Source organism: Sceloporus occidentalis, unplaced genomic scaffold (assembly GCF_023333645.1).
Source record: "Sceloporus occidentalis isolate IW3139 unplaced genomic scaffold, rSceOcc1.0.p SCAF_97, whole genome shotgun sequence".
Taxonomy (NCBI): Eukaryota; Metazoa; Chordata; class Lepidosauria; order Squamata; family Phrynosomatidae; genus Sceloporus; species Sceloporus occidentalis.
The window spans coordinates 967257-993083 of NW_028317077.1; the positions used below are offsets into that span (position 1 = coordinate 967257).

General features: G+C 38.6%; 1 protein-coding gene across 1 annotated transcript in view; it reads left to right on the plus strand.

The window, feature by feature from the left end:
• Positions 1-576: 576 nt before the first annotated feature.
• Positions 577-25827, plus strand: part of LOC149284213 (netrin receptor DCC-like) — a 197343-nt gene continuing 172092 nt past the window's right edge. The window contains exons 1-2 of the mRNA XM_089496999.1: positions 577-595; positions 2099-2419. Of these exons, the coding sequence (XP_089353125.1) occupies positions 577-595; positions 2099-2419 (340 nt within the window). The remainder of the gene's footprint in view (positions 596-2098; positions 2420-25827) is intronic.

Below are 25827 nucleotides of genomic sequence, written 5' to 3' on the forward strand. Positions count from 1 at the left end.
ACCAATAAAACGTAACTTTAAAGCATCGTTTTTCATTTATTAGATGAATCCAGACACTGGTATGATCCATACCATGGATTCTTTTAATGCGTGTTTGGTAACATATTTATGGCGTGCGCTAATTAACCTTAATTTTGTTCACAATATCTTTTATGTGGATTTCTGGAAAAATTATTCAAAACATTTTGGTCCCCACTTACCTGCCGTGACGCCCTTTTTTCAGGAGCTCCGAATGTTTGCTGGGGATCGGAGAGCCATAAAAGCCACAGTAATGTATTAATAAATGTTTTGAATAAAATAGATTGCTATATCGTCTTTGTAAAGTTCTGCCCCTGGTCATGCTTGTAACCCCATCGTTAAGTGGCATATAGTTGCCTAGGCGGGCTAGTTCCAGGGAGGCGGTTATGGGAAGTGGGAGCCCTTCTGTCGAACAACTGGGTACAGGTTGGGCGATCGGGCTCCCTTGGGTGGCACTTCTCCTTGGCCGGTTGGGAAGATGCCTGCCTTGTAACCGCCTCATATACACTACGGCGCTCTGTAGCTCGTCGGGATATGACGTAGGGGTAGCTTAGCATGATGGATGGTGGCTGCAGAAGTAGGTGGTGGCGGGTGGCTGGGGTGCAGCCCAGGGTCACCCCTGAGCCCACCCAATCAAACCAGGACTGAACTGGACTGAACTGGAGAAGTAAAATCAGACCTGGCACTTTGGAGAGAACCCGCAGGTGAATAGTAGGCAGCGAGAACTACCAGTCTATCGTGTGTTCACTAGTCCTGGTCTACCACAAACAGTGTCCATGTGGGATAACTAGCCCAATAATCAGTAACCTGCGTTGGTTTCGTTGTGTATTTGTGTGATGTAGAGACGACAGTTCGTGTTTCATAGCCGAACATAGCACATCATTTTTGGCAGCGGTAAGAGCGCGCTGTACGCAGCGGCAAGCATTAAGTATTGGCGGGGAACATATTGCGGATGTAACTCTGAGATAATTGATATGTATTTGTCTGTTGGTAATTTTCGGCTTTTTCCGCCTTGATGAAGGGTATAAATCACAAACGCGCGGGCACCGGGAATTTGTTTGGATCTATTATGATTCTCAGTAAGTAAAGGTTGTGTGTTTTTCCCCAAACTTCCTGCTGTGAATTATTAAGATTGATTGAAGTGCTTCGCTCATCCCATGCAAGGCGCTGTTTAATTAATGTACCATTATGCTAATATATGCAAATGAAGAAAGTGCGCTCTTGTTTGAGAGTTTAAGAACAAAAAGAGATGCTGTTCTAAAGTACAAATGAGTTTATTGTATTACTTATTCGCCACCCATGGAGCCGACGTCCTGTACTTCAAAAAAAAAAACAAAAAAAAAACAGAATTATTGCCGGGCAGAATATTTTTCTTTAATTTGTATCAATATATTTTTCATTTGGGTTTCATATATGAAGTTGGGTCAGGGGGGAGAATTAACATTTTACGCATGTATTTAGTTATTAAATCCCTAAAGGTGACAGTTCTTTTAATCCAATGAGCTGCATGCGCTTGTATGAACCTAAATTAAAAACTGTGTTTTTGTGTGAAAACCTGATTTTCAGGCTAAAGATAATCAGAAATCACTTTCTATCTGTAAGGATTGGTGGAGAGAAGAGAAGGGGGGGGGTGGAGAGGAACATTTAAATACAGATTTAACAAGGAACAGTAGGGAAATTTATGTTAAGAGTATAAATATTAGAACAAGAGGCCATACTCTAAAACCAGAAGGGTAGATGGGTTGTAAAGAAGTTTTACTAGAGGGTGGTGGATAAGTGGAACAGCCTCACATTAGAGGTGGTAGAGGGTAATACAGCGAGGGTATTAAACATGCATGGGATAGGCATATGGCTCCTGAATCTGAAGAGACCAATGACTGATTAAGGTTTGAGTCATTACAGCAGGAATAATGGGCAGACTAGATGGGCCGATTGGGGCCAATCTGCCGTCAAATTCTATGTTTCTAACACTGGGTTAAAAAAAGTGTTAAACTCGGCAGAAAAGGTGGAGCAGCTTGTTTAAACTACAATTTTGTGAACACGTCCTCACTTTCCTTTTTTTTTTTCTTTCTTCTCTTAGGTTCACAGGTTAAAAGTTTCACGTCGTTGTGGTTCATTTCTGAACCTTCAGATGTGGTTACGATGCGAGGAAGTAATGCGATTCTGAACTGTGCGGCACAGTCTGATCACGGGCCCCCAACCATTAAGTGGAAGAAAGACGGAGTTTACTTGAATCTGGCGATAGATGACAGAAGAAGACAGCTATCCAACGGATCTCTGGAGATACAGAGTGTGGTCCACATGAGACATCACAGACCCGATGAAGGCATCTACCAGTGTGAAGCGTCCCTAGACGGCATCGGTGCCATCATTAGCCGGACGGCGAAAGTATTAGTTGCAGGTAAGATGGACTAAATTCTTTTTTAATGTAACTATTCTTCTAAAGCTGGGTACTGTGTGCAAGTCATGTTGTCTAGATGAAAATATATATAAAATTATCTTTTGAACAAAGGGGCTCAGGGCCGGACCGTGGTGACTAGATGGCTCCGGCACTCTAAAGCCAGTGGCTGCCACATGATGGAAGTGTGTCCGCCAGCAACTGCACACTGCAGCACCCAATGAGTATGGAGTACAGTTGGCCAGTGGCCCATAGGGCATCTGTTTGGTGTGCCAGATGGCCAAGCCAGGCTTGGAGGGGTTTATTCACTAACGTGGCAGCTCATGGACCCTATTATGCTCTGTTTACGGCCAACCACAGTGGATGTATCCTAGAAGAATGGCTAAGCCAGCACCGCGTTATGTCTAGTTAAATCTATGAGAAGATCGTCTAAAACACTCAACTGTTTGAACTATACATGATGCAGGGCCCACCAAGCTCATTGTGCAATAGACGTTAACTGGGTTTAACCCAGCATAAAGTATCACAGAGTTGGGAAGTTTGGAACCGGATTCCATCTCAAGAGGAGACCTATGACGTCCCAAAGCTTATCTGCAACGTCTTTTGTTATTTTAGCCAAAATAAAGGGGAAAACGGGGGGAAAAAAAATAGACAGACAGCTGGTATTGTTAACACAAAGTAACGAGCGGGGAACGAGAAGGCAGAGGCTTGAGGTGATTGATTCTTGTTTACATATAATTCGGAATAAACTACAGAAAAGCACTTTTGTTGACGAGCTGTCCCCTGCTCACCTACGCGCAATGATTCTGTCCATAAAGAAATCAATTACCGGCATAACGGTCTATGAAACCAACGCTTTCTGGTACACGTCCTTCTAAGCTGCTGTCGCAGCGTCCGAACCGGCGGCTGGAATTTGATTGGCTGTCCTTTTCAGCCAAGAATCTAGAACAGCTAAAAATACGTTGCCCGCCAATACGACGTAGCTGTCCGTGTATCAAATTATTTCCTGCAAAACGGCTACGGGAAAAGTGCGAGACCTCGTTACTAACCCACCCCATGCCGCTGTTTACCAGGATGAGTCTGTAATGAGCTCCGTGCATCTGAGTTCAGCTCTGGAAGACAAAACAAACCATTTATTTTGTCTTTTAGCTGCATCTTATTTTTTTTTATTTTGTTTAGAGAAAGAAAAATGCTGCTTTCCTTCGGCTGAAGGCTAACAATTGCTGTACGTGAAATGATTTTGTTATTTTTTTTATTAATGATATAAAATAATGGTTCTCTACCTTATTGTGCCTGGGGATCACTTTAGAGATGCTGGGGAACCCAAGGTCCGCTTTCTTACTCTCTACCCCGTGTAGCTGCCATATATACCAATAAATATATAACGATAACATGCAATGATGTCTTGGATTTCATCCAAAACCAAACATTTGCACTTACACATCCCATCTCAACACTATTACCGGGTAAGGTTCTGGGCATCTCTGGTGGTTTGTGGACCAGTAATGTATTTACCTATGAGGCCACCATAGGCCCAATGTAGGGCAGAGCCCCATGTGGCCTCTTTCTTCCATGGTCGGCGTCAAAGATACGATAAAAAGCGCTATGTGCCTTTATGAAATGGGGTGAGAAGATGTGACACACAGCACCTTTAAATGAAGTCTATGGTGGCTGGGCTGGGCTGGCACAGCTTCCACAGTGTAAATCGGCAGCTTGGGGAGATCAGAGAACAGGACACCGTTGGGGGTGCTTGATCACCCAAGATGGCAATCTGCCCCCTGGTTTTGTGCCAAGGGGAATGCCGTCCCCTGGACCTGCCGCTCTAGGCTGAAGCAGACTCCACTGCTGAGGACCAAAGCTTGTCAATGAGTAGCAGGATCGGACTGGGGGGGGGTAATTAGGTGGCCCTCACCCTTGACAGCATCCGGCTCGACACACAGCCGATCATTGTTTTACTCACCTGCCGTTAAGGATACCCAACCTGTGGCTGCACATAGCAGGACCCAATCTACAACTGGCTCTTACAAGTCCAGCAGCTGGCTTATGGCGTCAACTCTGCCAATGGCTGGATATACTAAACTAGACATGTTTAATGCACATGTCCAGCCGGTGGCTGTGCATATTATTTGTCGGCCGCATACTTTAAAGCCCCAGCCGCTTAGTCAATCCTAATCCGGCGCCGTATAGATCCGCGTTCCCATAGTAATATTCCATCTTTCAAAAGATCCCAATGGAATATCCAATTCATACACACATGTCTTATTCATAAAGTATTTGCTTCCAATAACTATTGTCTTAAAAATTCTTACCCATCTACACATATTTCTCACCGTACGTGTCTAAATTATTTTTTTTTGCAAAAACCGAATTGAGTCCGACATTATCTCATTTAGGTTAACGCAACATAATTTTATGCCCGCACATGTTCTATAATAAAAAGCACTTTAAATATAAAGTGATTTAAATTTTTAATTACCCCTATGTACAACAATATCGGAGAATGCCTGTAAATGTAACTATAGTGATTGACGCTGGCACAGCTGTGTTTCGGTAATTTTATCCAAAGATCTGTTTAGTGAGTAACTCCCCAGTCTCCGGAGTATTCGCGGATTGCAGAAGACGTCTTGGAGATAACACAGCTCACGGATCTGTTTGAAGTAAGTGTAGCATTGCTACGTGTTAAATTATTATTTCAGGCGCATTTGTAACAAGTTATATCTGTAAATGATCTCTTAGCTCGCAATTGAGGCTTAATCACTATAACGATTGTCGGTGATAAAAATTCCCCTTTTTTAGTATCTCCAAAAATGGATTTAAATTAATGCACATGTGTGTAGGTTTACAGTCTATATATTTTATACCAGCACAGCCCTGTAGCGGTGTCACGTCCATGGTGGTCCCTCTGTACTTTCTGCTACTGGCTGATCTGTACATAACACCAGTATATTACATGGGGCAGTGGTCAGCATGGAGATTTGGACATGGCGTGGTGGACAGGTGGCACCTGTGGGCTATATGTCACCCACCCAAAGGTGCCACCTTATTTATACCTCAACAGATGATATATAAATGCACCAAGGGGTTAAACATATTAGAAGAAATGGCAGAATGGGTAGCCATAGATGGGATGCCACAAAGTGTTTTTTTCTTACCTTTCTTTCTTTCTTCTTTCTTTCTCACCTTTCTTTTTCTTTCTTTCTTTCTTTTTTCTCCTTTCTTTCCTTCCTACTTTCTCTCCTTAATAATATAATATCTTTAATATCTAATTAAAATCATATTAATGTTTTTTGGGTTTTTTTTTTTTGCATAATATGTTATATATTAGCCATGGGTTTTAGCTCTGTTACCAATCTACTGCACCATTGCCTGTGCTAACTAGTAAAATGGCTCAGTCTTAATCACCAAGCCTGAAACTCATCAGCATTGCCATAAAGCATCAGCTCAGTGTGGTGTTTGAGCCGGGAAAGTCAACCATAGCAGCCTCCAGGTCTGCAGATAAAGGTAGCTTATTGGAACAAAATGAGAGAAAACCAGGTTTTTCCCAATGCCGACAAACATTACTTTATACCCCATTATATTTTACTCTCAAAGAAAACCAGGTTCTACCCCTAAAAGCCTGTCACTGTGTGTGTGTGAATCTGTCTGTAATTAATACTATAAATGCAATAATGGCATTTTCTTAAAAAAAAGGATCATTAGCCAATTTCTACTAAACCCGTACGTCAACAGGTCAGGATGGCACACAGGGCAGCCTGCTATGGAGACAATTTCAGTTCTACTGCATTTCTGACCTTTTCTATTTGAAATCTATAAGAGTTTCAGAGGTTCCATTTAATAGGATGGCCAAACTGTTTACCGCACAGAAGTGCTGACCTTTGAGAATGGCTGTGGGACTGTAAAGACAAGAACTAAAGATAAACTTCTAAAAAACTTATTTTTTTTCGAGGCGTCTGCATACAATTTAGGCTTCTCCTGCGACAATTCATTTGTTTCACGGGGAAAAAAAAGAAATCATAGTATGAAAAAACAACTAGTATTAAAATGTCAGTTGATTAAAGTACTCTGTGTCAGTCATTATAGGAATTCATGAATACTGAAAAGAGTTTCGTGGAAAACGTTGCACCAGAGGTGTCATTCCACCTACTCTGTTGAATTCAACACTTTTGAAAATAAATACAGCATTACAAAAATTTTTCTTAAGAACTCCTGAAAGCGCCAACTCTACCCAGAAAAATATCATGTAAAATGTAGCCTTTTTTGGGAAGGATTAATTGTCATGTGATACAAAAGTAGGCACTGATGGTTTGGTGCCATAGAAACTGACAAAACGCTGCTTTGGCCATGGCCATTTCTCCTCCTACTCCCAGCTAATTAAAGGCTACGTTGGCTTAGCCCCGCCTCCATGTTCAACCAGCCCTACACTCGGCTAACTCCCGACCCCACATATGGGTAGCCCCGCCCCTTTCATGGCTAGCCCCACCTCCGGATGTAACCACTTCCCCAGAAGAGGGAGAGCCTTAGGATAGCCTGGGAAGTTCTCAGGGGTGCATAGATATTAAGCATACCGTTCCATACAGAATAATGAAAAAGTTTGTTAAAGAAAAGACAATGTCAAATTACTGTAACTCACCATAGGCTGCATTAAAGGAAAGAAAAACTTTGGGCAGATATTAGCTGACATTTAAGAAGAATATTCTTCTGGGGCATTTTTTCTTGTGTTGTCCTAAAATACACAAACATCCCCTGACTTTGAAGAACATTTGCTTTTGAGGTTGGAAGAAGTTATATAAAGTATTTGCGGAACTCGCGCACTTTGTAGGTTGACAGCTTTCAACTATAGAACTTCAAGTATGATGTTCTTATTAAATACTTTAAATATCTGCTTTGATGCAAATAAACTGTGAAAGAGGCACTAAAAGCTCAATCATTTTTGGTGGAGATTAGCATTATCATATCTTTTCATTGAAAGAAGAAAAATAAATCACTTCCTTGACAGAAGGGGGATATTATACATCTGTTTTGCAAATTTCGATACCGCTGACAATAACCGCTTTTCCTTAATGTAGATGAAACTTGACTGAAAGAGATACTAATTCCTGCATTTAATACTAAAATGTATTCAGACGAAGGAGAAGACCTCTGAGGTCCAGAAAGCTCATGTTACTTTATATATTTCTCTATATTGGTCCAGGAAAGGTATAAACTTTTAACTAAAGACGTCCTCTTCTCCCTGCCCTACACATGGTTGTTCTACCTTCCCGATGTGACTCCATATCCTTTTGGCCCCCACGAAGTAGCAGAAGGAAGAAGACTATGGCTGGAATTCCCATGCTTAGGTCTTAGGAATAGGCATTTTCTGTTTGTCTTGATTGCCCACCTATTGAAGCTTGTCTTAATCATATATGGTTTCACAAACTTGGATATTTTAATGTTCTTTCCTGAGGACCAGGTTACATTAAACTGTCCCATCACTCAAAGATGAATTCACTAAGGGCCGTATTGACCTCATAATGTTGATATGTAGCACTCTCTAAAGTATTTAACAGGTGAATAGGAGAATAAAGTATTGGATGGACTATCTGGATCACTCACTGCCTCAGTCCATGGACACTCGTACATTGAGCGAGTTCCCAAATGAGTTGTAGTTAGAGACTCAGCTGAGATAATAATATAATAAACTTTAGTGTATTGTTACATAATGACAAGTCAAGGCCTCCACGTGGACCGGTATCAGAGCCAGTTGGTGAGTCAGTGCATAGAGACTTTACAATGAGCTATTAGAGGCGTAATATTTCAAGAGTCTCAGGGTCAGCCATTTTTTTGAAGGATCCCAGGTTAGTCCATAACATGAGCATCTCATCAATACTTTCTTAGATGATGGTCATGAGCCTCGGAAATAATTTTATACAATATTCATAGCTTTAAGTTTCACATTCTCGCTGTGGAAATACCCGACCCGTTGAGTGCCACGAATCTCCAGCAACCGTAGTATCTATCTGTTAGCAACGGCAGTAAATTCAGAAATCTGTACATCCTACACGTCTGATAAATATGACTGTCCGGCCACAAGAATCAATATAAAACTTCAATACGGAATGCAGACAGGCCGCGGCGGATGGAGATCAAATAATACTTTTTGATCAATTCACCCCTCAGGAAATTATTAAGCATATCTTAGTTGTCTATCCAGAGAATGAGCTGACCTTCAGTTTCTGGAGACAGAGTCTCAGCTGACATCCCGTTCCTCTCTAGGTCAGACAGCGGAATCAATTTTAATTGTAGAACATACGATCTATGAAAGCAAAGCTGTCATATTGTAGACGAAAAATGGAGTTCATTTCACACACCCGCACAGACACAGACTTTTTATGCTGGTTTCCCGTTGACCCTGGGCTATGTATATATTAACAGACCACATAGATTATTGGGGGAAAGAAAGTGAGCGGATAAAAGGGAAAGGACTTTTCTGATATAGAGTGTATTATCTCATGAGACCTAATCACACCAGCCAACATTTCAAATGGCCGAAGAGTGGGATTTTAGTTTTAGGAGGTATGGTTAGAGGTGTGGAAGAGGATGAGGCTTTACCAAGAATTTGTGTAATCTTGTAAGCTATTGATAACTATTTAAGACCACAAGTCGTGGTCACCATAACACTTTGACTTCAACTTTTGCTTCTTTCTCTATAAATTTAGAGTTGGGTCTTCTAACCGTGTTCTGCTAAAGTGTGACATGTATTAACTACCCTAGGAGACCCTTGTGCATCGGTTTTCTTCTTAATCATTCATCCTATTCGACTTTCCGTTGGATCACGGAATGGAAAGACTGTTGCCTAAACCTGATCAACACTATATCCGAACGTGTAAAGGGTTGATAAAACTCTTTTTGAAATGGTTGGAAAAATAACTTATTATGATGAAGACGTATGTTTTTTTTTTTTTTATTTATCGGCTTTTGTTTTCCAGTTTTTCCGTTTTTTGGGGTTTTTTTCAGTTTTATTTTACCAATAGGAAGAATAGTTTTAAATAAGAGTAGACGAAAAGAGTAGCTTAAAAATATTAAATAAAATAAGGAAAAATATTTGAAACTGCTGAAGTGGTACGTTGTGCTGACGCCCTTCACAATCGAAATAGATAAGTTAACACTATAAATATATAGATACAGACATTCAATATGCCAAAAGTGAAGCACTTTCCGAGTGTTGGCACAAGCAAGCAAACAAATGGGTGGAAATAATGTCTTTTTGCCCCTGGCTACTTAAGGTTCTGCAAATGTTTTTTTTTGTAATGTTTCCAAACAACTGACTTTTTCATTAAAATCAGTCATAGGAGTTTAGTTCCACTATAATCCTTCCTTCTGCCTCTGGATCTTTTCTGACAAAAGCATTTAAGTCCTAGAACTGTCACAGATTTCATACAGTCTCACACCACTTAGTGAAGCCTTAAACAGGGTGTTTCAGGGGAGACGCTCCATTTAAGTCGAGTGCCTGGAGTAAAAGGCGTACGTTATTGCCTTATATTACTTTTATTTTGGAAGAATTTTAATTATTTTATCTAAAGTATCTTAAATATATTGTATTCCTGAAAAAAAAAACAACTATATGTGAATGCCTAGCTTTCCGTCGATGGCATGATCTTATGAAAAGATAAATTAACCCTTTACATAAATAACAATAATGTTCTTCAATGCCACTTTTTTTTTGTCATTCTACAACTTAAAAAATAATTAAAAATGTACACCACAAAATAGGGATTTTTTTTTTTTAAATCAATACATTTGAAATTAAAAAAAATACATCCGAATTAAGGCATGTATTATATGCATGTTCTATTTTTTTTTTTGAAAAATCAATAAAAAAATAATATAAAATCAAAAAAAAATTAGATATTCTGTAACATAAAATACATCTGAAACAAAGCAATATAAAAAATATAAAATTACAAGAATTATTGATTTCTATTGATTGCGCTTTCCGAAGCAGCTTTCACACAGCTATGAGATATTAAGACGTTAGACCACTAATGTAGGAGAAAAAATTAAGAATGTAGATCATAGCTACAAAGGTTTATTGTATGTATGTTTAATGTTTAGAATCTGCATAATGTAAGTGTTTCTAGCTAGTAATTGTTAGTTTCCGGTAGAGCACCTATAACTCAGTTTAATAAAAGTCTAGGACAAAAAAAGAGATAATAGATAATAGAACAGCAACACGAGAAAGTTAAATAGTTTGTAAATGGGGGAGTTATGTCTGACATGACGATTCTGGTAAAATTAAAAGAGGATACACTCGGAAACTGTGTATGTTTAATCAGTAGAAGGTAATACTGAATTTCTAAATGTGTGAATATGTATAATTTTTGCTCATCTTTTTGGTTGCGCTCACAGTATTCATGCGTAATTCGCGTTTTCCATAATTACAACATCAGGGCATGCTTAATGTTGCACAAAATGAATAAAAAGCAATTTCCGTATACGCGCACTGATATAGGAACAATGAGCCAACGATAAGAAACGATTGACCCATTTTTCCATTTTATGCAGAAACTCCGAGTTCTTTAATTCTTGGGATTATTTTATACCTACTGCAAGTATTTCTGGATCCTTCTTGTTCTTCTTCACAAGGCTCTCAACATTTCCTCTTAGGAACTCTTCTGTGCATTGTATAAAATAAATAAATAAATAAAAAAAACACCTTTTAATACTTCGAAAAATAGCCATTTGATTCTTTTGACAGTTTTTTTTTTTAATATAAAAAAGGCCAAGTGTCCGAACGCTAACATTAACCTATTATCAAAACATGAATTAGCTGTGTTGAGTCTCAAGTATCTCATTAGGGAGAGGAGTCTCTTGTTCTTGAGATAGGAGTTACTTGCCGCTAGCTGAAGAGAGAATATAAATGCTAAACCCAGGTGTCCAATTTAATGTTGCTCATCATATCCCAACCGTATGCCGCAATGAAAAAAGACCTGACCTCGGGCTGATCTGCTGGTCAAGAGCCACAGCAGTTTTTGACCTTCATTTCCCATTGCTGTCATATGAACTTAGACTTCTTTTATTCATTTCATACCATCACCTATTGGAAGAAGCTCATTGAAAAGGACTTACACATTGTGGATTCATTCATTTTGACAGCTGTTCTTTGGAAAAAAAAAAAAAAGAAAAAAAATGAATTATTTACGTGGCGGCAGCAGAATGTTTTTTTTTATTTTTATCTTTTGTAGGTTTTTCATCAAATGATTTAGCCTATAAGTGTAAAATCGTTAAATTAAGATAGATGCGTATATGTGCTGGTCAGAGCCATCCACACGTGGTCATAATTATTTATTTAGAATAAATAATAAATACAAGTAAGAATAAAGAAAGATAATAAACAACATGATTGGAGAATTTAGAGACAAGAAAAAAATGACCCCGCTATTCGTTATTTTTAGTGGAATTATTTGTTATATAGTGCTGAGACTTTTTTTTTTATTTATTTTTTTCTCATGGTCTACCAGATGCATCAAGCATTAAACATTTAAACTTTCAATGTCCGCCGCTTGGATTCACCGGGTGATATGCTACAGTCTTCATTCTCCAGCCGAGGGAGCCATCTTTATTGATGACCACTCCTTGCGTCTCCATCCACTGCCCACCTACTTTAAAGTCTAACAGGCGTTCACACTTCCCCTTACACAGGGCTAGCCACACCGCTTTATCACAGCCACATCCTTAAGATAAAGGGATCTCCATGGAACCAGCCCCGGAAAGTCTCCATGTATGGTCCCTCAAGGTTCTATCAGCCCCCAACGGCAAGCCATGCCACCTGAATAAAGCCTTCTGGAAGAGAGGGTGCTCCAGGTAGCCTACTCTGGGAAGTTCCTAGGTATTGGCAGTGACTTATTCTGGCCTTGGGTGGCAGGTCCAGGGAAGGGGCGATAGTCCCCTTGCAGCAAAACCAAGGGACAGGTTGCCCTTTTCGGCAATATGTCCCTACGCTGTGCAACCACTCAATGGGCCAGTTACAAGGAGACCTCTGATCTCCCCAACTGGGCCTTTTCATACTATGGAAGGTCTCCCAAGCCAGCAAGGCGTCCATGGGAGGCATTAGATGATGCATTATGCTTTTATGACACAAAACGACAGGATATGATGTTATAACCCAACGTTTCGCTATGTGGAGGGGTGTAAATACCTTTGTGGGCATTGGCATAATACATGAGTTAAGTTTCATTTTTCTATAATATGTTCTTATTTTCTTCACGTTTCACATCCTTCACATCCTTCACATTAGTCTACAACGTATCCATAACACGTCAATAATAAGCGATCTGCATCTTTTGTATTTCGTTCATCTAAATGCATGGATTCGAAATGCTAAAAATTACACGGCAAAAAAGCCAAGGTGAGGCCTTAAAGTGACCCATTACTATACATGAAACCGATTGGTTTTAACGATCTTAATGGGAAATGTGACCTTAATCCAAGCCCTACAATCTTTCCAGTTCATTTATGACATTTTCTATTCTGTCAGACACCAGCTCGCTGGTAGAACAGAATGAATGTTCATTTTATTTTATTCTAAATCTTTAATCACCATCTGGTTAAAAATGTCATCACTTTTTTTTTGTTTGCCCCCCCCCCCTGCAAATTACACATATTAGGAATGTTTTAAAAATGTCCCTTTCAGATTTAATTAATTCTGTTCCTTAACAATCAGTGCAGCTATTGTTGGAAACAATGAGCAAAATAAACACGAAGTTCATGGATGCGTTTGTCCCTGAAATCAGCTTTTATGTACAATTAGCAATAATCTAAAACTGCTACAAAGAGCTCCAAAAAACCTGATGTTAAGATAATAAAATTATTATAATTCTAGGGTTTTTTTGTTTTGTTTTTTAAACTGTTTTAATACATATTATTTTCAGAATATTTTACACACATTATTCTAAGATAAAAGATAGAAATTCAGAAAAAAAGGAATGTGATTGGATTTGGAACATAAGACACCGGCAGGTAAACTCACATTAAACGACGAAAAAATGTGAACAAAAAAAAACTATTGTAGCTCAAAATAGGTAATTTTTTTTTAATGGAATCTCTTCATAGGTGTACAGAGGCCCTTTATCACTCCCATCACTCCTGTGTTCCAATGGCCCTTTATCACTCCCATCACTCCTGTGTTCCAATGGCCCTTTATCACTCTCATCACTCCTGTGTTCCAATGGCCCTTTATCACTCTCATCACTCCTGTGTTCCAATGGCCCTTTATCACTCCCATCACTCCTGTGTTCCAATGGCCCTTTATCACTCTCATCACTCCTGTGTTCCAATGGCCCTTTATCACTCTCATCACTCCTGTGTTCCAATGGCCCTTTATCACTCCCATCACTCCTGTGTTCCAATGGCCCTTTATCACTCCCATCACTCCTGTGTTCCAATGGCCCCAGAGCAGTACAAACCAAGGAATGTATCTAAAAACTAAAAATCTGCCTTTCTCCCGGTGGCTCAGTAACCAGCTCTGATTCTGGAGGCTTTGATCTCTGGTCGGGTGGGATTCTGGGTTTGCCCACTTTGCACCACTTCGCAGCTAGCCCTTCCTCTCCACTCCACCCCGTTTCTTTCTGTCTCTTTGAAGGAGCATGAGAGGGAGAGCTTAAAAAAAAAACAGCCCTCTAAAGTTCCCAGGTATGCCACGGATCGAAAGAAGTTGAGGTTTAAGTGGACAAGATGGGTGGAATATCCCTTACCTGCCGATTAATTCTTCTAACCTTTCCTTTCAAGCCACATGCTTCGTTATAAATTAATTAGGGATAACAGAGAAAGCCGTACTGTTCCAAGAAGAGTTGGGATCTTTATTGTGAGCTGATACCTTTTATTGATCCACCGTAGAAAAAGATGGAGTCGGTCACGTGAGTTTTCTGGATGAATTTAATAGATTCCAGCCAGCTATTCATACATACATTAACGGTGAAGCTATTGACTTTCCATATACTGGTAATATTTGCTTTGTAACTTATCAAACCCTTCTACATCTCCCCCTAAGATGTATGTAATCAGTGTTATGATATTGTGCCTTAACGTGGTAAGGGTGGGGAGAGCTTCGACGCAAAATGAGTCATAAACATATCAGTCATTCCCAATAATGCAGCTATCCATTGTTGAATGTAATATGTATCACTTAATTTTCTTCATCCTTTTATTCCAATGAGTTATTAGAGTCAATGGGCCAATAAATAGCTTTATATGTGAGTCGGATCTGTACGTGATTGAGATTCATGTCCCTGGGTCACGTGTAGGCCAACAGAGGCTTATTCAGTCTTCCAAAGTCATTCATGTTTAATGTACCCTTTGTACAGCGCTGTGAAATCTGATGGTGCTATATGAAATAAATTAATAATAATAATAATAATAATAATTTAAAAAGTAGCTTACAAAGGCTGCCTGAACCAGTAATCGGCCATAGGGGAGAGACAATATATCTATCTATATATATATATATATATATATATATATATATATATATATATGTATATATATATATATAATGTTGGGTTTCTGCTATGTACATGTTGCCTATTTAATATATTAATAATAATATATTATTATTTGATATAGTAAACTACAAAATGCAGGATTAGGAGAAAGTGATGGATCTGCTTTAATTACCTAAACTTTCTAAATGGTCTAGTTTAAAGATCTCCTTCTTCTTCATTGTCTGTCTGAAATTCCCCCCAGACAGTTGATGTAAAATGATGGTTCTGCCTCTCAGGGCAGTTTAATAATTTATCTGATTTGATAGCCTAGTTCTAATAATAAAGGCTAATATCCTCCCTTATATTAAAACCTGTATTATTGTTCTTCATATATATATGGGGGGGGGGGGTATTAGGAATAAATAGGTTCTGTCTGACATATAACCGGTCAGTGTATTTTTATTTACGTTATTACATTCAATTTTGTGCTTATTACAATTAATTACAAAAAAATATTTTGATTTTAAAAGTGAATTCCTAAGTTAATACGGCTATTATTCAATTATCTGAAAAATAATAATTTTTGAAGATTTAAAAATATAAGATGATGACGACAGCCAGAGATAAAGGGGAAGGATAAAAGCACTACTTATGTTTTATTTCCATCCAGTTCATTTTTTTTTTTATTAAGCATGCTATTCACTTGATTTGATTTTTTTGACATCTTTTAAAAAATCTTCGTTTTTATAGCTTAATGGAAAATCCCTACAGAGTCTCAACGGACAGCATAGCAACCTTTGTTCAAGGAACAATTTTGAGATTGACATGCTGTCCATCGTACATGAATCCACATGAATGGTGGCATTGTAGAGGAACACGGTGCGAACTGTTAAAATGTATCACAGTGCTTTTTACAATTATAATCTTTCTTTTTGTTTTCTTTTTTTTAACACCCCATTTGAAATTAATTATGCGTTAACCTCTGGCAGACCTACTGTCGGACGTTCAATATTAAGACGTATAGGACTCGACTCGTCTACATGTTACAAAGGCAGTCAAAAAAAGTGTCCGGAAGTTTTATTTTTTGCTCTTTTTTTTTTTTTTAGTTTTATTCACTTGCTTAAAAGGTTTTAAAGTTCCTTGCTGGAAAGGTGGTTAACTTAAAAAGATGTTGCCACTTGTGACTTATGAATCAACATAGAATATGTTCTTTTCTACCTTTAACTTGGCCAGGGGAATTTTAAGAAGAAAATACATATTAATGGGAAATCGGGAAAGCCCAATTTTACCATATCATATTTTACCCTAAATTTCTAATTTTATTTTCTTGTAAATAATAAGTGCGAGCTCTCAGTGTCAATACTTTATTAAGAAGCGTAATAAAGGTTAATTTTCACTAATCTGATGCCACGTTTACAAAATATTGGGTGTTTTTTGACTGTTTTGTCACACTTTGGGTTTATTTACTCAAAAATATACGAGTTATAGCTGCGCAGCTTATGTAGGGCAAAGCTCTATGAGTTTCTTCAGTAACAAAGAATGAGTTGGCCTTAAATCATGCGCATTCCTGGAAACCTAATGGATTACCCTGGAGGCTCCAGGTGAGGCAGTTGTTTGTTAGGCTTCCAAGGCAATCTTTAAGGGGAGAATTGAATTAAAGCTCCTGTCATCTGTCAGCAGATAAGAGTATCTTGCATATGAGCTTGCTATGGAAGGGTGGATTCAGAAACCTCCCCAACGCATCTCTCTACGGCAGTTGGAACCTAATAGCGCCCTCTCCTGGTGGGTAATAGGGAAGGGCTCAGCAGCTCTGCCGGGCATACGGTGTAAGAGGAGAAAAATCACCTGTTCCTTTGATTAAAAGGACACTCCGGTCATCATACGCCCTTTAATGCATATGACGGCTGTGTGGTCCCTTTAATTTTTTTGTCAAATGTATTGGGAGGGGGGATACTGCAGAATCTCTCAACATGCATTTTCCCCTTTTTGGGATTTGTTCAGTCCTCTGTGCACCCATTAATATATATATATATATATTGAGCAGACACACGAATATGACAAATAAGCCGGTATTAAGGGGGATGTGAAATGCATATTACCTAATTCACAAAATGCACAGACAATACAAGATTGTGCATGCGCTTTGGAAGTAGCGTATCCTAATCATATTTTCTATTAAGGAAGAAGGAATTTTCTTTATGCACAAATGAGATTGAGTTCAAAGTGCTAACCCAACGAATTAACATTATTTAGTAATTCACTGCTGTTCTAACCTTGAACTTTAAGCGGCTTGGAAGTTCAGCCAATTAAAAATCCTAATACTTATTTAAATGAAAAAAACAATCCATTTATAGTTTATGTTAAACCATAATTAAAATAGTCTGATGTGGCAAGCGTAAGGAACTGAGCGACTTTGACAAGGGCCAAATTGTGATGGCAAGACGACCGGGTCAGAGCATCTCCAAAATGGCAGCTCTTGTGGGGTGTTTCTGCAGGGGTCAGTACCTATCATCAAAAGGGGTCCAAGGAAGGAAAACTGGTGAACCAGCGTCTGGGTCACGGGGCGGCCAAGGCTCACTGATGCACATGGGGGCGAAGAACAATTGCGTTTAGAACATGCAGTGATATATACCGTAACATAATGACGTTAAGAGATATTCCATTAAAAGAAGAGACCCCTTAGGTCCCAAATGCATGGGGAACTTTACATATTTTTCTATGCTGATACCAACTCCAATCAAGACTCTGAAATAGAAACTGTCAGGATTGGGTTTGGAGCGTAAGAGCAGAGGATAGTCCAAAAACAATGTCAGGAACAGTCCAATAGGTCAGGGGCCAGCGGAGATCAGAGAAAATGGTAGTCCAAGCTGGGGTCAGGAAGTAGACGGGGTAGTTCGATAGTTCTCATTACGTATTACTCTGTTGTGAGTTGATTGACGGTTTCTACACAAATGGCTTCATGCCATTAACAACGAGCATTCTCTTTACCTCCTGATCAACTCCTTGTGATAATTAACGAAAGAAGCCGTAACTGCTGATTACTAATTGTAAATGCTTGGGACTTAATCACCCTCATCCTTGCCATGTTTGTTTTTACTGAGTGTTTTCTCCGAAAACCATATAGATTTTCTTAAAAGAAAAATATCTGCTATGGTTCCAACAGAATGACATTGTCAAAATGTCTGGATTCCATGTAAATTAGTTGGACTGCAAGATTGCTCACGTTACGGAGATAATTTGTCTGCGTGTTGAGTTCAAATCAGTGTTTCATTATCCACATATTATGAACATTTTCAAAAAAAAATAAAAAAAATATATGCAAATATATAATTTGGCATTTTAATTTCAGATCTGAAATTGTAATTTATTTTTTTTATCTTATCAACACTTTCCTTATTGCATGAATAATAATTATTTAATATTTATTAAATATAATTTGCTCTAATGTTGCAAAGTTATTATATTAGATTGTATTTTGTAGAACGTGTATTTTTTATATGACCATCTTACTTGTGTGAGGGAATTTAAACATACATGCGATAGGCAAATGGCTCCCGAATGTAAGACGAGACTGACGAAAAATGGGTGACTAGATGGAGCCAAATGGGTCCAATTTGCAAGTAAATTCCATATTTCTATGTCACTGGGATTCTTTACTTGAATTAAATTATTATTTATTAGTTTTTATTATGCAGCCACCAGCTATTTATTTGGTTTCTAATGTTATCCTGTTGACCATTTAAAAGAAGACATACCGTATTGGCTCGGATATAGGCCGCCCCCGTATATAGGCCGCACCCTAAAAGTTTGGTGCTTTTTTAAAGAAAAAGTTTTTTTCTTTAAAAAAGCACCAAAAAAAACATGCTGCCACTCTGTCCTCCCTCCCCGAGATATGCTACCACTGTCCTCCCGCCCCGAGATATGCTGCCACTGTCCTCCTCCCCCCTCGAGATATGCTGCCACTGTCCCCCCCCCGAGATATGCTGCCACTCTGCCCCCCCGACTTACCAGAGGAGACTCCCGGGTGTCTTGCGGGGCTGGCGGGGGACATCTACGCAATACGCGTACACAACTTCCGGTGCTGGCACTCAGCTGATGTGCCGGCACCAGAAGTTGTGTACGCGTATTGTGTAGATGTCCCACGCCGGCCCCGCAAGACACCCGGGAGTCTCCTCTGGTAAGTCTTGGGGGCAGAGGTAAAGCTTAGACAACCTCCCGTGCCGGCACCCCCCCCCCCCGTGGAAAGTGCTGGCAGGGGAGGCTGTCTGAGCGTATCGGGGAGTAGGATGCAGGTCCCCTGCACCGCTGCGGGGGATCTGTATCCTAACCCTGCCCGGCGCCTGGGACTGCATGTCCTGGGCGTCGGGCGCTAGACCCCGAATATAGGCCGCACCCCCACTTTAAAGACTTAAAGTGGGGGGAAAAAGTGCGGCCTATATTCGAGCCAATACGGTATAACCCTTTCTTGCTGGAAGAAAGTCCTAGGCAAATACAGCCCAGTACTATATATAATTCTTGTAAATTCTTGAATGCTAGGATTACACAGAATAACATTAATCGAAGACTGTCCAAAGTGGATATAGAGTGCTAGGTGGACCTTTCACATCGTGTCAGTGGTGGACCCAAGTGTGACATCACTGGTCTTTGAGGGTCGGTAGCTGTGGAAATGTGGACATTGTTTCCTTTACATAAATTGATCTAATTTCACGAAGTACAGAAATAACTGTAAAATCCTAGTAGTGTACCAATAGTGAAATACTTTGCAAATCTGTATTATATTTATACTGGTTTGATACCAACCAGGCAAATAGATTTGATGGTCCATCAGGTATGTTGAAGCAAGATTAGTAAATTGTTTTAACAATGATATGATACAGAGATACATATACCTTACCGGCCATTAGATTCTTAGCAAGGAAAGAGTGTTTGCTTTAATTTAAGAAACATATTTAGGAAATCATAATTGAAATATGAAAATACCCTTATAAACAGGACCAGACTGGCAACGACAGGACCGGCCTGGCACTTTAAGGCCAGTGGCCGCCTGATTAAGTAAGCGGCTGGATATGTGTGGCCTGCTTATAAAAATATTTAGTATGATCTAAAATGACACAGGGTTATTAATTGTGAATTCTTATACAATTTTAGAATGTAGCTGGTAAACTCTATAATAACACTTATAACGGTGATTATTATATAGTTACAGATAATGTATTTGAATAACCTGCAGTTTGTCAATTCTTTGTGTAATAATTTAGGTACATAATGTCATGTCGCCTACATTAATAAAAAAAATCCGGAAGAAAAGACAGTTAAGTGTTTTCATACAAATGTAACAGCGCTGGAAACGACTCCGCAAATGTCACGTATGATACATAGTTACACGTCTTAGCGATTGCTTTATAAACCTGGGAGAGACGGCTATTAGACACTCATTTTATAACCTATATTTTTTTTCTTATTTTGACAGCCAATTTAGGTTTAAGTAAATCTAGTTTAAAGATATGACAACGCCGTTCGGTTCCATAGGCTTATTGAAAAGGGGGTTTGAGATTTTGATCTTTTCTGGTGGCTACACGTTTTCTCTTTAAGATAAAAGCGCGAATATTGAGACCGGAATTATCTGCTCAGATGCAGACTGAGCCTACAGCTCATTACATGTAAAGGGAAATCCTTGGATAAAGCCCAGACAGAGGTTGGAAATGCACGGATTTGCTTAAAGAAAGTTCAGCGGCTATCAGGACACTATAGTGGAGCCTGTAGTGATCGATTAGGGCTTTATGATCATTTTTACTATGAAGTATTTGTTTAGATTTACGTTTAAATGGCTGTAGCCTAGGCTTGGGTTTTAATGTTTTTTTAAGTGATTGCAAAGCTTAGAATTTAAATATTATTTTGTAAAATCTAACCAGACGCTGAACAAATTCAAATTATATTTATATATATAGATAGGTAGATAGATATATAAAAATAACTCCTAGTAATTATGCCTATTATCAGTGTGAAATGTCCTGTACAATTGTGTTAATTAGAATAGAACCACACATCTTTTCATACAAGTACTATAATTGTCCATTGTTAAAGGAAGGTTAGCACTCAGAGTCCTTTATTATCCTTTACAACAATTTTCACCTTTATACCCAAAAAAGTTTAGATTTTTTTTTTCTGCAGCTTTTATTAACTCTATTTGCCTCGTGTGCCTTCCATCATAATTATATGATCATAGAGAATAGATGGATGGGTATGTCCAGTTCTTTTGGATTTGGACAAAGAATGAATGTTAAATATGAAAAAAGGAGCCAAAAAAGAGTAAGAAGAGATAATTGTCTCATCTGGAGCTAGAGATTTGGTCCTTGACTCAAAGCCATGGCCGTCACTTGTTAAACATGGAAGCTCAAACAATGTAATGCTCCCAGGATATTGAACAACAAAGTTAAACTGTGTTCTAAGAACTACTCTAATGTTTATTTTTCTTATTAAATATGGGCTTTTTTCTAGTATTTCATATTCCATTTAATATGGTTTTTTTTCTTCTAAATAAATATCTAGTGGTGTTGCTAGATGGGCCTCGAGTCTCTGCATGAAGCAGAGCTGCCTACAGCACCACAAGTGGTTGGGAGGGGAACTGCATCAAACACGTGCTTTATATCCAAAGGAGAGGGATATTCTGGTACAATATATTTGAAAAAGGATACAAGTGCATATTTTACAGTCAAATATTTGAAAGCCTACTATCATACTAAACAATAAATATTTATAAATTTAACATATATAAAAAATTACTATTTACCTTTCCTAAATAGTACAAAAATATTTTCTTCTGTAATAATTGAGAAATATATTTGGAATGTAACTGTTTACCTTCATGTAGTTATAATTTTTTTATTATTGTTATTACACAGTCAGGCAGTGACCTCTCTCAAAAGCTGGATAATACAGGCTGCGTATGTTGATGGTTAGGTTTATTTCTTAAAAAGAATGAGAACTGGAACTCCTACAACACTTATACAACCTTCAACGTGGGATTTATTTATGGTCAAGCTTCGCTATCAAAGATATGTCTAGGTTAATTGATTCTAAGAAATTTCATCTCGTAAACCCCTATCAGGTGATATTGGTATCACCGGCAATCGGGAATATTGCATTTATTTTTGCTTGGGTTTTTCTAGAAGATGCATATCTTGTTAACGACCCTCGGTATGGTCCAGTTCCCTTCTGTGTTCTGTTTCATGGTTGGAATCACAGATCATGTTGACCTTCTTCGGAGTCCTATAGACAGATTTATTTTTTTTCCAGCATTTAATCCCAGATCAATCTATAAATAATACTACGGTATCTTGAAATTTCGGTGTCTAAGACTTGATGACCGGTAGACTATACTGTAAATTGTAAATTCATTAATGTTGAATTAAGGAAAGTATTAAAAAAAACCAAAAAAAACCCAAAAAAACTCCTTCGTTCAATTTTGTTCTTATAAGTGAGTCATAAACATGAAGAAGGGATTAGTAAAAAGGGTTTTGTTAGAGATTAGTATGCCTCTCCATATTGGAACTAAGTAGAAGAAAAACACAGGGGAACTTCTCTTTATCATATAATTATTTTTAAGCTGCTGTTCCGCCTCTTCTACAGAACGTCGTACATTTAAATGTAACATTAAACATATTATTCCCGGTACTTTTAAATATCCTAACCCTTCCTAGAAATAGATATTTAAGCAAAAATAATTTAGAATTAAGATTTTTCTTTCAAGGGAATGAAATTGAATTGTGATTGAACTGCTAAGCGAAGAATAAAAGGACGCATCTCATGATGTTTATTTGCTTAACAATGGCCGAGGTGATGTTGGGTTGGGCCGACGACTGGTCGATGTTGCCCCTAACTGAGGATAAAGAGGCCGCGGATTCATAAAGCGAATCATTAAGCTGCTTTTTTTATTTTTTTTAATAACAAAATGTATTGTAAGACTCAAGCTCCAGATCATAAATACCTTTTCTAAGAGCCTGTAAACATTTAGAACCACTTCTATAGAAGGATATTCTGGATACCTGGATATTTTGAATTAATTAAATAGAATAAATAGCCGCACCCCATGACAGGAGCCAAGATCATTAGAAATACGCCACAACATATTTTAGATGGCAAAAAAATGTTGCTACGGTTACATCACGAATGACATCATTTTTACATTCTATGATATCATGTGACATCACCAAATGGATATATTCGCAGTTTCTGTTCATAGATAACCGGGACAAATAATTTTTCATCAAGCTGCTGAGCACCATCCAAAGATTATCGGAAGTCTTTCCGCTTATGGATAAAACATGGTAATACAGAACGATTTTCGCCGGGTGAATAAGATATTTAGATAAGGAAAATTCTAGTAATTCGACATAAAACTGTGTACCGCGTACATCGATACAATGCCGCCCCTAAACACATTTACTTGGTCCCCGAAATGCGGCCATAAAAAAAAAAAAAAGAAAACAACTTTATTTCATAAAACGTGAAGCTGCGATGTGCGACGAAATGTTTAGACATTAAGATTATTGGAGTTGTGCACAGTTTAACCCCTTAAGGACAATGGGCGGTCCCTAAACCCATTGAAAACAATGCATTTTGAGCCCGTACATGTACGGACTTTGTCCTTAACGGGTTAAATCTTCCTAGCTAGACATTTCTTTGATATACAGTATAATTAACTTCCAGCATATCCACCGTAAGAGCCTGCAAAGATGAAACGTTCGGACGCCTGTGAATGATTGCCGCGCATTAACTTCACAAGCTGAATAACAAGCTATTTTATGTTGCTGCGCTGCATTTATTTGGGAGAATTTGCATCGGCCGTTCACGTCCGCTCTTAAAGAACCGCGTCTTACTGAGTGATGCTAAACCCAAAGCTTTCGAAATGCTTTCATGCAATTAGCGAACGGAGGGAGATAATGCCCCAGTGATTCATAGCCACGGTAGATTAAATCCCCCCCCTCTTAATAAAATCATATAAATAATAGCATTTTCTCTGGATAACAAAATAATCTAACTACCTGGCACCTTCTTATTAGGGTTAGGAGAGGCGTTGTTGGGGGCGCATTAGCTCTGACGTGCTGGGGGGAGAGGGGCTGCTGTTGTGCGGGAAAGTTGTGCGGCAGTGAGAAGGGGCAGAGGGGGGGAGGCAGTGAGAAGGGGCATAAGGGGGAGGCAGTAAGAAGGGGCAGATTTTTTTCCTTTCTTTTTCTTTGGGATGGGGGGCGCCAGAGGAGTACTCCGCACAGGGCGCCAGAACACCTAAGGCCGGCTCTGTGTGTTGAACGCTAGAAAAAATATGAACTTCAAATCATTAAGTTAAAATGTAGCATTTTTTCTACTTGTATTTTTCTTTTTTCTTGACTCATTGATATCATTTTTTTTTTTATACTCGTGTAAATAAATACCGTTCACACTCTTGACGATATTATGAAGGTGTGAAACTGACGCCTGCGTGAGGAGTTCCAATATAATTGTTTTAACTTCGCAAAGAGGGAAATAATGTAGTTCTTAAGGGGTCACGGGTCTACCACGATGTTGAATCAGGTTCTTCCACTTCACGGAGCCTTAATAGAAAGGCTCGGTATAATTCTAATAACACGGGAGATACAAACGAGTGAGGGCTTCACTGAGCTGAGATGATGGGGGCAATGACTTTTTCCATAGACACAGAATCTGCTCCTCCAATTTAAATACAATTTCTTTACTGACAGTAATAGGACATGAACCTCCGGGGGAAAATAACAAGATTATATCAGCAGTCATTTAAATTGAACAATGTGTAGAAACAATGATGGTGAAAGAAAAACAGATTGAAGATGAAATGCTTGCGTAAAAAAGAACATTTATATATATATATATATATATATATATATATATATATATATATATAGTACACTCAAGTTAAACATAGAATTTACCGGCAGTTCAGACCCAGTCAGCCCCATCTAGTCTGCCTCTTTTTCCTGCTGGTAAGACCCATTGTAAGACTCATTCCTGCTGGTAAGACCCTCTACCACTTCTACTGGGAAGCTGTTCCACTTATCTGCAACTCTAAGTAAATCTTCTTATATTACGCCTATTGTGTTTTTTTAGTCTCTTTGTCGTCTGCAGTATACACTGGTTTATGCTATGCAATAAATAGACATTATATCGGTTTATATAGCTATTATTATTATTATTATTTTTAACATTATTATTTTATAGGACTTTTTGCAAGCAGGAGACCGAAACAATGTTAACTAATCACCTAAACGAAAAAACATTTTCACGATTTAAAATGTAAACGCTCAGATTAGGTCAGCCGGATAAGGGCGCTCTTGTCTCTGAACGCATAATTCACTTTTCATTATTTAATGTGATTTTGAAGGTCTTGATGTTAAATAAGTGTCAGATATTTGATTTGAAGCAGAACACTGAATGCTTCTCTACCCCCCGGTGCTGCAGAATCGCTGAATAGTTAATAGATTCGCCCGTTAGAATCCCGAGGTCTGTCCCCTTAACGATAAGCATTTATATTAAGTGAACTTTAATTACTTAATAATTATACCTTCTGTAGAGAGAGAGAGAGAAAGAGAGAGAGAGAGAGAGAGAGAGAGAGAGACGGGAATCCCGATAGGCAGCGATGTACGCCGTAGGGCAGATGAGAGCCGCGCACCGTTTCCAGATTAGAATTGATTTGCAGGTATTGGAGGAACATGTTGAATCATGGGCAAGAAAACAAGTCTCCCTTGGGGGCAACCGTATGAAAGCAAATTGAAAAAGATTTCATTTTGTAGGTAATCTGAGGCTTTGTGTAGCGCCGAAATAAACAGAGCAAATATAGATACTAGAATGAGGGCCCTGAAACGGTTTGATGCTGAAAAGACGGCGGTGATGGCAACGTTCCGGAGCCAAGGAGAGGCTGGGAGGAAGAAGAAGACGTTAATAACG